Source organism: Rattus norvegicus, chromosome 6 (assembly GCF_036323735.1).
Source record: "Rattus norvegicus strain BN/NHsdMcwi chromosome 6, GRCr8, whole genome shotgun sequence".
NCBI classification, from domain to species: domain Eukaryota; kingdom Metazoa; phylum Chordata; class Mammalia; order Rodentia; family Muridae; genus Rattus; species Rattus norvegicus.
Window position 1 is genome coordinate 111,656,553 of NC_086024.1, and position 13,242 is coordinate 111,669,794.

The window sequence follows — 13,242 nt, forward strand, 5'->3', positions numbered from 1 at the left end:
CTGCAGCGGGGAGAGGCTTTATCTGGACAGCACAGTGCCTCATAACAAGGACCACGGCGTTAACGTCTTTCTTCTTCCTCTCCCTTCTCTTCTCATTTCTGCAGGCAGGCAAGTGTACACTGGGGACCCCCATGCTCACGTGACATTAAAAGGAAACGGAAACCTGTGGCCTCAGCATCTTTTTCTAGCCCTAGTACAGGTGATTATTATATACGGTTGTCATTTACAGAGCACCCATTGTGTTCCGAACGCTGAGTTATGTGTTTATGTGCCTTTCCCTGTGACCTTTGTGATAAGAATCTCTAATCCTATTTTATGTTATAAGTTCGAGGTGCTGGCAGTAATTTTCACAGTTCTCTCTGACACTGGAGTCTGCTTTCTCATCCTGTCACTGGGCTTTCTGTGTTCCTGTCAACTGTCCCCAGTTGTCCGAGCCTTTGCTGGAGTGAGGTTCATGCTGATGCACACACAGCTGGATAGCAGCTTGGTCAGCACTCAGAGGTTACCGGGGTTCCTTTACTCTCTTCTTTAAAAAAATAGTTTTTATTTTATTTTATTTTACGTGTGTGTGTGTGTGTGTGTGTGTGTGTCTGTCTGTCTGTCTGTCTGTCTGTCTGTCTGTCTGTGTCTGTCTGTCTGTCTGTCTGGTGCCAATGGAGGCCAGAAAAGGGTGTTGAATTTCCCAGGACTAGAGTTATAGATGATTGTAAACCACCATGTGGGTGCTGCAAATTGAACCTGGGTCCTTTGAAAGAACAGCTTTCTTAACCACTGACCCATCTCCCTAGTCCCTGTTTGCTTTTTTCTTTTCTTTTTGTTATTTTGAGATAGGGTCTTACTATATAACTCTGATTGTCCTTCAACTCACTACATAGACTGTAGAGCAGGCTGGCCTTCACCACACAGGGACCCATCTGCATCTGCCCCCTACGTGCTGGGATCAAAGGCGTGCGCCACTGTGCCTGGCCCTGTTTACTTTCTTCATTGGTGAGTACAGGGCAGTGCGTCCTTGCTGGTTGTGTATAATAGCGTGCCCCTTTTTACTCATCATAAAATGTCTAGTTAAAAACAGATTTTCTAGATAAACCTTTTTTGTTTCTACATAAAACTTAGACCAGTTGTGAGAAGCCAAGATAGCAGCTATCTTTGGTGGGAGAATGCCCAAGAGAAGACACAGAAAAATTTGGAGCTCTGGAAATGTTCTACGTTACAGACTAGAGAGGGGTGACATGAGTGTTTATGTATGTAAATGTTTTAACTTTACACTTAAGATGTGTATACTTTACCACACATGCTATCAAGTATATTGAATTTTAAGTCCATCGTAAATTAGTTTCCCTAGATAAGCTACAGGTTGAACGACCCTGATTTAAAATATCCAAACTCTGAAGCAATTCAAAGTATGAAAGCAGTCAGCAGTGGTGTACACCCTTGATCTCAGCACTCAGGAGGCAGAGGCAGGTGGATCTCTGAATCTGAGGCCAGCCTGGTCTGTAGAGTGAGTCCAGGACAGCCAGGGCTACACAGAGAAACCCTGCCCTGAAAAACAGACAAACAAGAGCAAGAACCTTTTGAGCACTGACATGCACACGTAAGTAGAGTTCTCTACCTGGCTTTGTGTGGTGAGCTTCAGTCAGAAGCAAGTGTGGGAACAAATCATCCTCATGACCTCTGAGCTGTGAGGATAAGGTGTTTGTAAACCAGACCCACACCCAAAGCAGTTCTGTTCCCAAACAGCTGGGAGAAAGCTTACTTAACCTGTGCTATACATCATATACTTCAGATCAGTTGTGAGCTGAGTGACGACAGACCGCAGGCAGGTGTGGACCTCCCTACCACACGCACGCAGGCACGCACGCACACACACACACACACACACACACACACACACACACACACACACGTGCCTTGCCTAAAGTCGAAAAGTGGACCTTTTGAGCTTCCATTTGGGGTGACTGTTACTCTGTGGCGCGTCCTGAACAGTTATCTCAGGCCTAATGGTCATTGTGGATTTTTGTTGTGGTTTCCACCTGGCCAGGCCCTGAGGTAGGCACTTTGTCTACAGTAGTTGATTCAGCCTCTGCCTCAGCTTTAAGGATGAATGCAGTTCTCATCATTCCCACTGTTACATGTGAAAACCGAGAGGTAAGTGTAAGTCACCTTCTGAAGGCAAGTGTTAGTAACTTACAGGGTCAAAGCAGACATTTCCCTGCTGCCCTTGAACACTTGGGCGTCCTTTGCACGTGTGATAGGATTATTCCAGACTGTGACTCAGCTCTCCTTGTCTTACTGGCCAGCGTTGTTTAAAGGATTTAAGCCTTTCCTCCTCATTTTTGCTCTCTTCCCCCCTAGATCCTGTTCCTTGCTTTTAGTTTCCCCCCAGTTCTGGGGATCAATCCTCAAGTCCAGAGGCAGGTACTGTACTGCTGAGCTGCACCCCCAGCCTATAAGAGCAGAACCACATTCAAAGCAGGAAATGTAGTTAGTGCATTAAAGAAGATGTTAGCTGTAGGTGTTTACTGTGGGCCGACTCCTCTCCCCTAACTTGTTGACTAAGCCCGGCTTCACCCAGCACTTTCTTTTTTTTCTACTCACAACCTGAGTGCCCCGTGGAGGTGAAGGACACAGCCTGAGCCTGCGCCATCAGTCAGGAGAACAAATGGGCTTGCTCTGCCTACCATCGGGCCATCTCGGATTCCACCTCTTTTATAGAAATGAGTGATGAAGAGAGGTGCGTCCCGCTTTGCCGCTGTATTAATACACATCAGGGGCCAGCTCCTGGCACTAAATCACACAGCTGCATACATCTGTTATCAGCTCTTCACCCGTGTGATGAACAAGACTGCAGATAGAGGCTTCCTTGTGTCATTCTTTATAGGATTTTCCTAAAAGAATGAATAGCTCAGATCTCTGCCAACACTCTCCCTGTCACCGTGATGAATTCAGCTTCTTTCTTAAGCATGCAGCCACAAATCTCTGCCCTTCCCCCACCCTTAGAAAGTTTTGAGTTGAAATTGACTGAATTTAAAGATCTTAGTAAGGCTAGAAGGGTGAAGAAAGGAAGGGGCACCCAAGTCCTCGTTGTGTGTGTGTGTGTGTGTGTGTGTGTGTGTGTGTGTGTGTTTGTGTTTGTGTGTGTGTGTGTGTGTGTGTGTGTGTGTTAATAGCTCAAAGGCTGGGAAAGGACCCTCTTTCTCGGTCATTAAGTAGATCTTCTGGGACTAGAGCGCAGTTGTTTCCTTTTGTCTCTGCTCCCTTCCCTCCCTGGCTTTATAGAGGCAGAGGTTTAGGGTGTAGAGAGTAGCTGTTTGCTGGGTCCTAGTGAGTAAGTGTGTGGGCCCTTTCTAAGACCAGTACCCAGGCTGTACCTCATGCTGGATCAAACTGGCTGGATTAGGCACTTCAAAATAATGTATTTGGTGGGTAGGAGCGGGAAAAACTGGCTTCTTCAGACTTTGAGCGTCAGTGGCTGTCAGAGTGTAAGGCACCCATGCATACACGGAGCCAAGCTGTGCTGCTTGAAGTGATTTTCTTCATCAGAGCCCTTGCCATACAAACCGCTCCTTTGCCTTAGTAGGTAATATTCATGATAGACCAACAATATCTTATTTATTTTTATTAGCATTTATGAAACTACTAGTTGTCATTGTGACATTTCACACAGGTAGATAATATACTTTGATCACCTTTAGTCCCCATTACCACATACTGCTCCCCCTCCCACTGTCCCTTTCCTTTCCTCTAAGCACTCCTTTTACTTCATATTTTTTCTTGTTTTCTTTCATTGTTTTGTTGACGTATACATAATTACATATATTTATATATGCATGTTCATTTATATATGAACAACTTATTGAATCTCTTACTGTTGTTCAAATGTACATGTTTTTAGGACTCACCATTGGGGGAGACTGATTCTCCCTCTCAGCAGCCATTTACTTTCTGTAGCTCTTCATCTAGAGGTAGGCCCTGTCTGATTCCCTCTGTTCATGTGGCTCATCAGTTGATGATGTCACTGTCTAGGTCTTGTTTAGGCAGACATATTGTTGATCTTTTATGGGTGTGGCATCCCTCTTTTTTGTAGAGGACAGTCACACAGCAAATGTCTAGGTCCTTTCACTCTTGCAGTCCTCCCTTGTCCATCTTCTTGGTACTCTGTATGCCTTAGGTGCAGGTTATGTTGTGCATAGGGACCAACACAGCAAGACATCACCAATAATGCATAGTAGTACTTACATCTTGGGAGTAACCAACAACTGTCTGATTGGTTTTTTTTTAACTTTTTAAAAATATGAATACAAGTGCTCTGTTGTATGTACACCTGCAGGCCAGAAGAGAACATCAGATCCCATTATAAATGGTTGTGAGCCACCATGTGGTTGCTGGGAATTGAACTCAGATCCTCTAGAGAGCAGCCAGTACTCTTAACTGCTGGGCTATCTCTCCAGTCCCATGTCTGATTGGTCTTAAGTCATGGTCAATAGGAAGGATTTTATGCCGGGTACTATAAACCTAGGAACTACACATAATCGGTGAGGTCATAGACCTAGAGGAAATCTACTGCTGCCACTCTCTTACATCAGTATAATCTCTAACTGCATTCTTAATACTTCCTCGTAAGTGTGGCTTTCAGTGAAGCCCCTTTTTTTGCAATAGCTGGAGACCATTCTGGCTAGCTATAACTAATGGATCAGAATGTGAGAGAACTGAGGGTGCCAACCTCCAATTGATATATCTAAATTAATTATCTTTTAGTTGAAACAGCGTCCTCAAAATTATTCTAACCTCTTGTCAAAGACCTAATTGCTGTAAAAATACCTAAAGTATGATACCTAAAGTATGAAGAAACACGGTGTGGCTAGCAGATATGCGCCATTCACCTTAAAGTCTCCCACTTTGCTCAGCAGCGCTGTTTTCCTCCTTGTTTGTTGTCTTTTGTTTTAACCATGACTTGTTTTTTAAAGTAGTTTTGACAGACAGATGCATCTTTAAAGATATCACTAAAGACTATTGTTGTCTGCTTTTTAGTGTTTCTGGACCTCATACAAGGGGATTCATATTGACGAGTTTCACCCAGTTCTGTTCCTGAGATTCATGCATGTTTTCTTGTACAAAATCCTTTTGTTTCTGCCCGCCATGCACAGAGTATTCTACTGTATAAGGAGACCTGCGCCACAGCTCAGTTACTTGATGGCCATTGGATTATATCCTGTTTTACACTGTTGTGAGGATGGTGTAGGCATTCTTCTCAGTTACCTCACACTCATTTGAGGGTGGTTTTTCAGAAACCACACAATACTTGACAGAGACATGGCCAGAACCTCGAGCATTTCTGGTGGAAGTGCATCCTATGGAAAGCTGCAGTTTCTCAAGATGGTCGTCATCAAACTGTCACGAGACCTGCCAGCTCTGCGTCTTGGTTATGTCACCTAAAGAGTTAAAAGCAGAAAATTAAAAACGGTTTAAAAATGTTATGTATATGTCTGTTTTGCTGGCTTGTATATCTGAGTACCACGTGCATGCAAATCTCACAGAAGCCAGAAGATGCTGGATACTCAGAAACTGTGGTTACTTAAGGTCGTGAGCCTCCACTGGGGCTGCGAACTGAAACCAAGTTCTCTGAAAAAACAACCAGTGCTCTCAACGGCTGGGCCATCTCTCCAGCCCCCAGAACATAGGTTTTCCTATACTGCTGTTGACAGCAGCATTGGTCACAGCAGAACCCAGCTCTCCATGGCCAGGGGAATGAGCATTAACATACGGTGTTCACAGGGAGTGTCATTTAGCTAAATTTGTTTTTCCAAATTAGAAATGTACCAAGGCTGTACACTTGGGTAGAATTACTGGATGGGGAAGAAAAATCTAAAATGTGTTGTATTTTTCTATATCTGTATATTTTTATTCTTGGCAGAGTAAACACACAATGGTGGGGAGGGTGGTCTGTGGTGATCCACTCGGGCATTTGGAAAGGTGAAGAAAGTGACAGCACTGGGGTAGGATACCTTTATTGTTCAGTGGACAGGATCCAGGGTGCTGAGTGCTTTGAGAACCGCACAGCTCTGCATCAGCACTGATTACCCAGTCCAGAATGTCTCAACAAAACTTCCGTAGAGCACCGTGCCTGATTCTGTTTATTTCCTTGTATTTACTGGTAACACCATCATATTGGGGGTCCAGTGTGGCAAGAAAACCATAGGGCTTCCAGCCCAATATTCGAGTGTGAATTGCTACTTTTGATCTCTGCAGTTTAGTTTTTGGTCCATAAAATGCAGATGACAGTACTTACTTCCAAGAGTTTTTGTTAAGAAATTAGGTCATGCAGGTAATGAATGGCACAGCTGTGATCCCAGCATTCGGGGGACTGAGGCAAGACCATGAGTTTGAAGCCATCTTGGGCTGCTTTGTAAGATGTTATTTTTAAACACACACACACACACACACACACACACACACACACACACACACACACGGGATGGGAGGGAAAGAGTCAGGTAGGGAGTCCTGAGTGTGCAGTGTTTAGCAGAGCAGTGCCTGGAACATGTATGCTCTGTGGGTGAAATGTTTTGGGTTTTTCTGTATTGTAAATTTGTTCTAAATGTTTTAAATGAAGAAAACAGTAATAGGTGAATAGGACATGAACTAGAGATTAAGAAGCTGCTGCTTCCTCCTTCTCTTCCTCCTCTGTCAAGATTTAATTTATGTATGTAAGTACACTGCAGCTGTCTTCACACACACCAGAAGAGGACATCATATTCCATTACAGATAGTTGTGAGCCACCATGTGGCTGCTGGGAATTGAGCTCGGGACCTCTGGAAGAGCAGTCAGTGCTCCTAACCACTGAGCCATCTCTCCATTTCCAACCCTCAAGCAGCTTATTTCCAGATGCCTCTTATCCTAACTTCTTACACTAACTCATCTCCCCCTCTGTTGTCACACACAGGGCACCCAGATGTCCTAGAGCCAGCCATCCCAGCACAGAAGCCTCCTGACTCAGAGTGGTTGGACGGGACCTCTGCAGCAGAGAAAACCACTGCCTTTCCTCCAGCCACATTTTTCAAAATGCCACAGGAAAAGAGCTCTGGATGCAGCTAGAGCCCAGTTACCAATGGGCGTTGAACCTCTGTATTGTACAGTCTTAGTGTTCTGATCAGCAGTCTTGGTCCTGATGCCACCAGGACCAACTCCTCTTCACACACAGCAGTCACTCTTCTTTTAGAAAATGATATTTGGGGAATCTTCTTTTGTAAAATATCAGTTTTCTTTAAGTGGGCGGGGCATCCTCTGCTGTATTTCCTCCTTTTTTTTTTTTTTTTCTTTCTTTTTCGGAGCTGGGGACGGAACCCAGGGCCTTGCGCTCGCTAGGCAAGCGCTCTACCGCTGAGCTAAATCCCCAACCCCTCCTCCTTTGTTGATAGCCCACCATTTGTGTCCAGCTGCTCCCTTACAGCTGCTGCCCCTTGGCAGCTGAGTCTTTGTTCCTGAAAATCTAGTAACCGCTTTGCATACCTTCTGTGTAGAGCTTTTAATATCACTGATGAAGTCCTAAATTCTCAGCCAACTCGAAACACATCCCTGGATGGAAGTGTGTTTGTGCAGTAAGGCTTGCCGTAGAGCCTTGGTTCACTCAGTGCCAGTAAGACACATCAACCACATTCTCCGTTTGGGGCCCCAGAGGAGACACCAGCAGTATGGTTTGGGAACTTATTCCCTTGCCTGCACATGGTCTGAGGGGATTGCCAGCAACCCCATTGTACCTGACTCATCTTCATGCTCAGTGTTTACTGACAGCGGTCACAGAGGTCAGTGTACTACAGTGCAGGTGGGGGTTGAGGTGCCCAGCAAAATAGTGGATAATGTTCTGACCCTGGTCTCAGGCTTTATATCCTAAGTGGGATTCCACTGTTAGTGTTTTATAGGTCAGTGACCAGTGATAAGCAGAAACTCATGCTCTGTTATCTGGATAATGGTTGGTTGGGGCCATGGTTTAGGAAGGAAAGATGTCTTTGTGACATGCCTTTCTATGTGGCGTGTTTATGACTGCTCGGCTGCAGGTACAGTTGTATATATAGTAGTGTCCAAAGTTGATGCTACTTTGTCAAGGTGAGGCATAAGTGAGTACCTGGAGCTGCTAGGGAAGAGCCACATTTCCCAAAAGTGTCATCCAGAGTGCCTGTCATTCAGGCCTGCTCAAGAGTGCTCTCTTTCTGTATCAGCTGAGTGTGTTGACTCTGGAACGTACGCTAGCGCTTGCTAAATGCTCGCTGCCTTGGTCGTGTGGGAGAGAAGAAACCTCTCCTTACGTCAGCTGCCAGGTGGTCTGGTGCCTCCTTTTCCTAAAGGGTAATTCTCCCTCCACACGGAGTGCAGTCAGCATGTCCCCCTTGAGAGTATGTCCATGTGAGAGGATGCTCTGACTCGTTAGCACTGAGGTGGGCAGGTGGCCAGAATGTGAGTCTGTTTGCAAAGGGGGACCCGAAGCTTGGTGTTTACAGATCGTGTGGATGGCTGAGAGTGTATCAGCTGACCATAACAAAAATGGTGGAGGGGGGCACAGAGAGAGATCGCAGCATGAGAAGGGTGACACCAAAACCTATCGCCCCAAATCACCCTGGTTCTTACAAGGAGACTGACTGTCATATGGGTGTCTTAGCTACATCCATAGAAGATAGGGACTGCCACTGTTACATAGTTCAGAATGAAGGGGATACGTGGTGTTCCTGCAGTGGCCTATGGGACACATTTTTACTGTCCTGGGTTGGGGTGAGGGAGAAATCTACTGACGATGCCTTTTAAATATTTCCAGACTTTGATGCAGACATTGGTCCTGATGATGGCTGTGGAGACCTCCACAGTTAGGTGCAGAGGTGTTCCCATATTCTCCTTTGTCGGACATTGTGCTACACCGCCTGCCTGGTCATCTTCTTTTGACCTGGGATTTAAAGTAGCTTAAATATACATATTTATTTATATTTTAAATACCTCTCTGAAGCCATGCCAATTTTCAGAGGTGAAGGCAGAGTTGCGTGCTCTACTCGATCACAGGAGTGAGCCCAGACTGAAGCAGTAGCGGTTCGTGTGCTCTGCCCTGGTTATATAATCTGTAGTTTCTTGTCGGTATCCTGAGTCAGCCTGAGGCCCACATCTGGGCAGTGCTCTCATGACTGTTTATCATCTTTGTTGGTCATGCATTTCTACACATTTCTGAATACTTTTGACAGGGATCACCCAAGATTACAGCATCTACCTATAATGCGTGGGAATAAAGTTATTTACCGAGAAAATAGAATATTAAGCACATAAATTCTTTCGAAAACAGGGATGTAATTTATGCTCATTTTAAAGTGTAAATGCATGCTTAGGGAAGCCATTTATCCTGCTTATCTTCTGTGTTAACCAGCTTTGGGGCAAACTTTAGTACCAGTTGTATTTTAAACCTTACATTTAAAAAAATTTCTTATGGCACAGTGGATAATGTCGTAAATTAAGACCTGCTTTCCAGGAGAGATGCAGTTTTGCAATCACGTTTTGTTGTCAGTATTGAAGACCACCTGGCAGACCTTAAAGACGCCATTGGTTGTGCTCATGCATTTCGTATTGGAGTTAATGAAGCCAAGGGCATGGTTCTGATTTCCTGTTCTCATATCCTTGGGGACTCTGTGGATGTTTCTCTGAATGTCACTGTTTCCTTTTCTATAGTGGACAAAAGTCACATTACCTACTTGCATGAAGTTCATTCACAAGACGTTTGCGTCACCAAGAAGTTTAAAGGGATCTGAGACTTTTCAGATGCAGCAATTAAAGAAAGAGCTTCATTTGTGTCAATCCCCTGTAGCTCTTTGGTCAGAGCTGCTGAGAAGGAACTCAGTGCTGTTTACATGGTGCTACATTCTGAGGGGCAGAATGCAGTGTTCTGAGTGACATGTGGTTGGGCCTTGAGATTTTTAGAAGTCAATTGCTATGAAAGATTTCAGATGACACTGACTCTTAAACAAGGCAGTTCTCACAGCAAATGACCCAAAGTAAATAAAGCGTCTTAACTTGTGGTGCTTATGAATGAGGTCTTTTATTAAAGCTCAATGTAGAGCAAGTAAACTAATTACCAGTCCTGAAAAGATCAAGCTTTGCATTTGGGGACGAGAGACACTAAGCATGTCTGTCTGTCTGTCTTCTATATCAACCTATCTATCATCCATCTATATCTACCTATGTTTATCCATTCATCTAAAATTTCCTTCTGTGGTCTAGGAGGTTCTGCTGCACCCGGGTTATCACGGAAGCCACTGAGAGCTGAGAGTTCCTGGCTTTAGGAGGAGCTGCCAGGCCGCTGTGGTCGATGCTGATGCAATGGGTCCTTGGCTCTGGGTGAGGGATGGGGGGGTGCATGGTTCATTCAAGGTCTCTGCTCTATTTTGACATCATTACTGTGGTTCTGAGCAATGTGCTTTTACCCCTCCCTTCCTGGGAAAAATGCCTTGGATATACTTCAGCAGCAGAAGCTGCAGTCAGTGTCTTAGGAACCTTGTTTGGGCTGAGAGCAGAGTGGCTGACTCTAGTAAACATGGCTGCTGTCTTGTTGGGGACATAGCTGAGACAATGAGGTAGTGGAGGCATTAGCCAGCCTCTCCCTTTGCTGAAAGCTAGTTTTGCTGGTCAGTGTTTCCTTATCTCCTGTTGCTGCAGTTAGCAGTTACAGCTGCTAGCAGCAGTCAGGATGGGTCCCTAGCCTGTCAGAGAAGCAAAGTGGGAGTGGGACCACACTACACACAAAGTACCCGGGGTGACTCCTGTGCTATGGTCTCAGAACAAGGAGGACCTATGCCTAGGAACGGCAGTGTAGGAGAAAAAGGAACAGTGATAGTGAAGACTGTAGACTCTAAGGCTTTCCAAAGGAGCCTTGCAGTGCAAATTGGGCAGAATAATACTCTAGCAGCAGGGAATCTCTAGGCAGATTAGCAAATGGGAAGATGAAGCCGGTTCTGAGGGGAGCCATCTTAGGCCAAGAGAGAAAGGGCTCCTAGCAGAGCTTCAGACTGGCCCTTAGACTAGCAGGGAGCTCAGTGCTGAAGATGGTCACAGTGGAAAACAGTCTCCAGCAAAGGGAAAGTGTCAGCTCAGGGCCATCCTCAGACCAGCAGCACCTACCTACAGACTTAGCGTGTTCCCCATGTGTTTTCTCCCAAACACCCGAAAGATTAATACTAAGAAAGGATGATGTGGAAGAAACAGTCCCAGTGTCCACAAGGAGATGGGAGTGGCTTGAGATGGTTGTCAGTAATATAAGATATACATTATATAAGATACAGCCACCTGTGAGCTTACAGTGTTTGTCAGTTAAATCATGGTGTCAGGGAAAAGCCATACACATTTTAGCTCCATATATAGCTGAGAGAAATGAAAACTTAAATAATACCTCAGGCCATCGCAGGCATATACTTAATAAGATATATATTTGTAATCTCAGTACTTCAGTTCTTCACAGCCCACCCACATTCTCCTGGCTGCTTTACACACAACTAATGGGGTGGGAGGGCTTGGAGTCCAGCAGGGATATCCCACTGTTTTTGTTATCTGAGTCATGGCTTCAATACTTCAGAATATGATAGTCTCATCTTGAAGCCTTCAAAAGAAATGGACACTGTTCTTTATAATTTATTCATCATAATTAAGGTGGGTCCTGACTTGCCAAAGCTCACAACCCAGGTCTTCCCCTCCAGACAGATGTGGTGGAAGAGTTCACTGTTTGGGAAGGTGTTCTGAGAACTGTCTAGCCTTGGCCTTTATACTCTTACCTGTTTCGCTGCTTTGGCTCCCGATTGTTACAACCATGTAGAACACACGACATGACTTTTCTTTCCCATCTTAAAGACCAATTAAAACCACCTGTCTCGGGGTTGGGGATTTAGCTCAGTGGTAGAGCGCTTGCCTAGGAAGTGCAAGGCCCTGGGCTCGGTCCCCAGCTCCAGAAAAAAAAAAAAAAAAAAAAAAAAAAAAAAAAAAAAAAAAAAAAAAAAAACACCTGTCGCCAAAAATGGCAGCATTACTAAATAACTATCAAAAGTCTCTTGATAGTGCAGGCTCTGGTGGCACACACCTTAATCCCAGTACTGGGGAGGCAGATAGATCTCTGAGAGTTTGAGGCCAGCCTGGTCTACAGACTGAGTTCTAGGACAGCCAGAGCTACAAAGAGAAATGCTGTTAAATAAAAGTCTTGATGGTGGCTCATGCCAGTGAACCCAGCAGCGCCAAAGCAGAGGCAGGGGGATTCTAGGCTGGCCTGAACTTCATAACAAGACTTTGTCTTTAACAATCAGTTTTAAAAGCTTCCTAAAGTTTTAATAATGCTATTTTTTTCTGCAAGGTAGTTTATGGCCCTAGTAATCTTCAAATATTATAAATTGAATGAAAGAAGATAGAGAATTTCAGAAGAGCCCCTGGGTAGCGTTTTTAACCAAACTACATTATTCTTGCCGATGGCTAACGAATAAGAGCTGAGCAAAATGACACCGCCCCAGAAGCATGTGGCAGCTCCTACTGCCCAGCGTCTTGGCGGGTGCCCCCCTCCCCCTTAGCAGCTTTTGCAAAGCTGCCATTCCAAATCCAGTTAACCTCAGCCTCCCAGCAGCTGATCTCACCCTCCCACCCACGGCCTCCCAGCCACACTTCCTCTCTTGCCCAAGTCTGTTGCCCTCTGTTCTCTTCATTTGTGCATTACTTGAGCTGGCTATATATGGCTTCTTGTCATAGACATTTCTTCATTTTTTTAGTATGCTCAGAAATTGCTCCCTTCAAACAAATACCCTTTCTTAATTCCAGACCCCTGCCTACCACTGAAGTATGCCCCCTACTCTACCTGTGAATTCTGTTGTCTATTGAAGCAGGGGTTTTAATCCTGGATGCACATGAGGACCAACTGGGGGTTTTAAAATGGACGGTGGTTCAACAGGTAAAGGGCATTGTCACCAAGCCTGATAATTTAAGTTCTGCCCCTGGGGCTTACATGGTAAAAGGAAAGAATGGCCCTCACCTGTGTCTGTCCTCTGTCCTGTGCGGCGCGGCACAGCACGGCATGTATGTACACAATAAATAGGATTTTCTTTTCCTTACAGGCAAAACAGTTTTCAAATGAACTTTAGGGAGAGTCCATCCTGTATTTACTCTCTTATGCCTACGCATAATTGGATGACATATGATTAAAATGAAACTCACTACAGCAAAGGACTTATGCAGTAACGACGATGTGA

The 13,242-nt window shown here is 44.9% G+C and overlaps 1 protein-coding gene across 9 annotated transcripts in view; it reads left to right on the top strand.

Moving 5' to 3' along the window:
• Gpatch2l (G patch domain containing 2-like) overlaps window positions 1-10,051 on the top strand; it is a 52,260-nt gene extending 42,209 nt beyond the window's left edge. For 4 of the 9 annotated variants that reach the window (XM_008764794.3, XM_039112311.2, XM_063261943.1 and 1 more), the window contains 2 exons: window positions 105-199; window positions 6,942-10,051. In XM_008764794.3, the coding sequence (XP_008763016.1) occupies window positions 105-199; window positions 6,942-7,093 (247 nt within the window). In that variant the 3' untranslated portion in view covers window positions 7,094-10,051. Of the gene's footprint in view, window positions 1-104; window positions 200-5,028; window positions 5,475-6,941 lie in introns of those variants that run through there. The other 5 variants (XR_005505526.2, XM_039112310.2, XM_039112312.2 and 2 more) reach the window with 3 other exon arrangements.
• The last annotated feature ends 3,191 nt before the right edge of the window (window positions 10,052-13,242 follow it).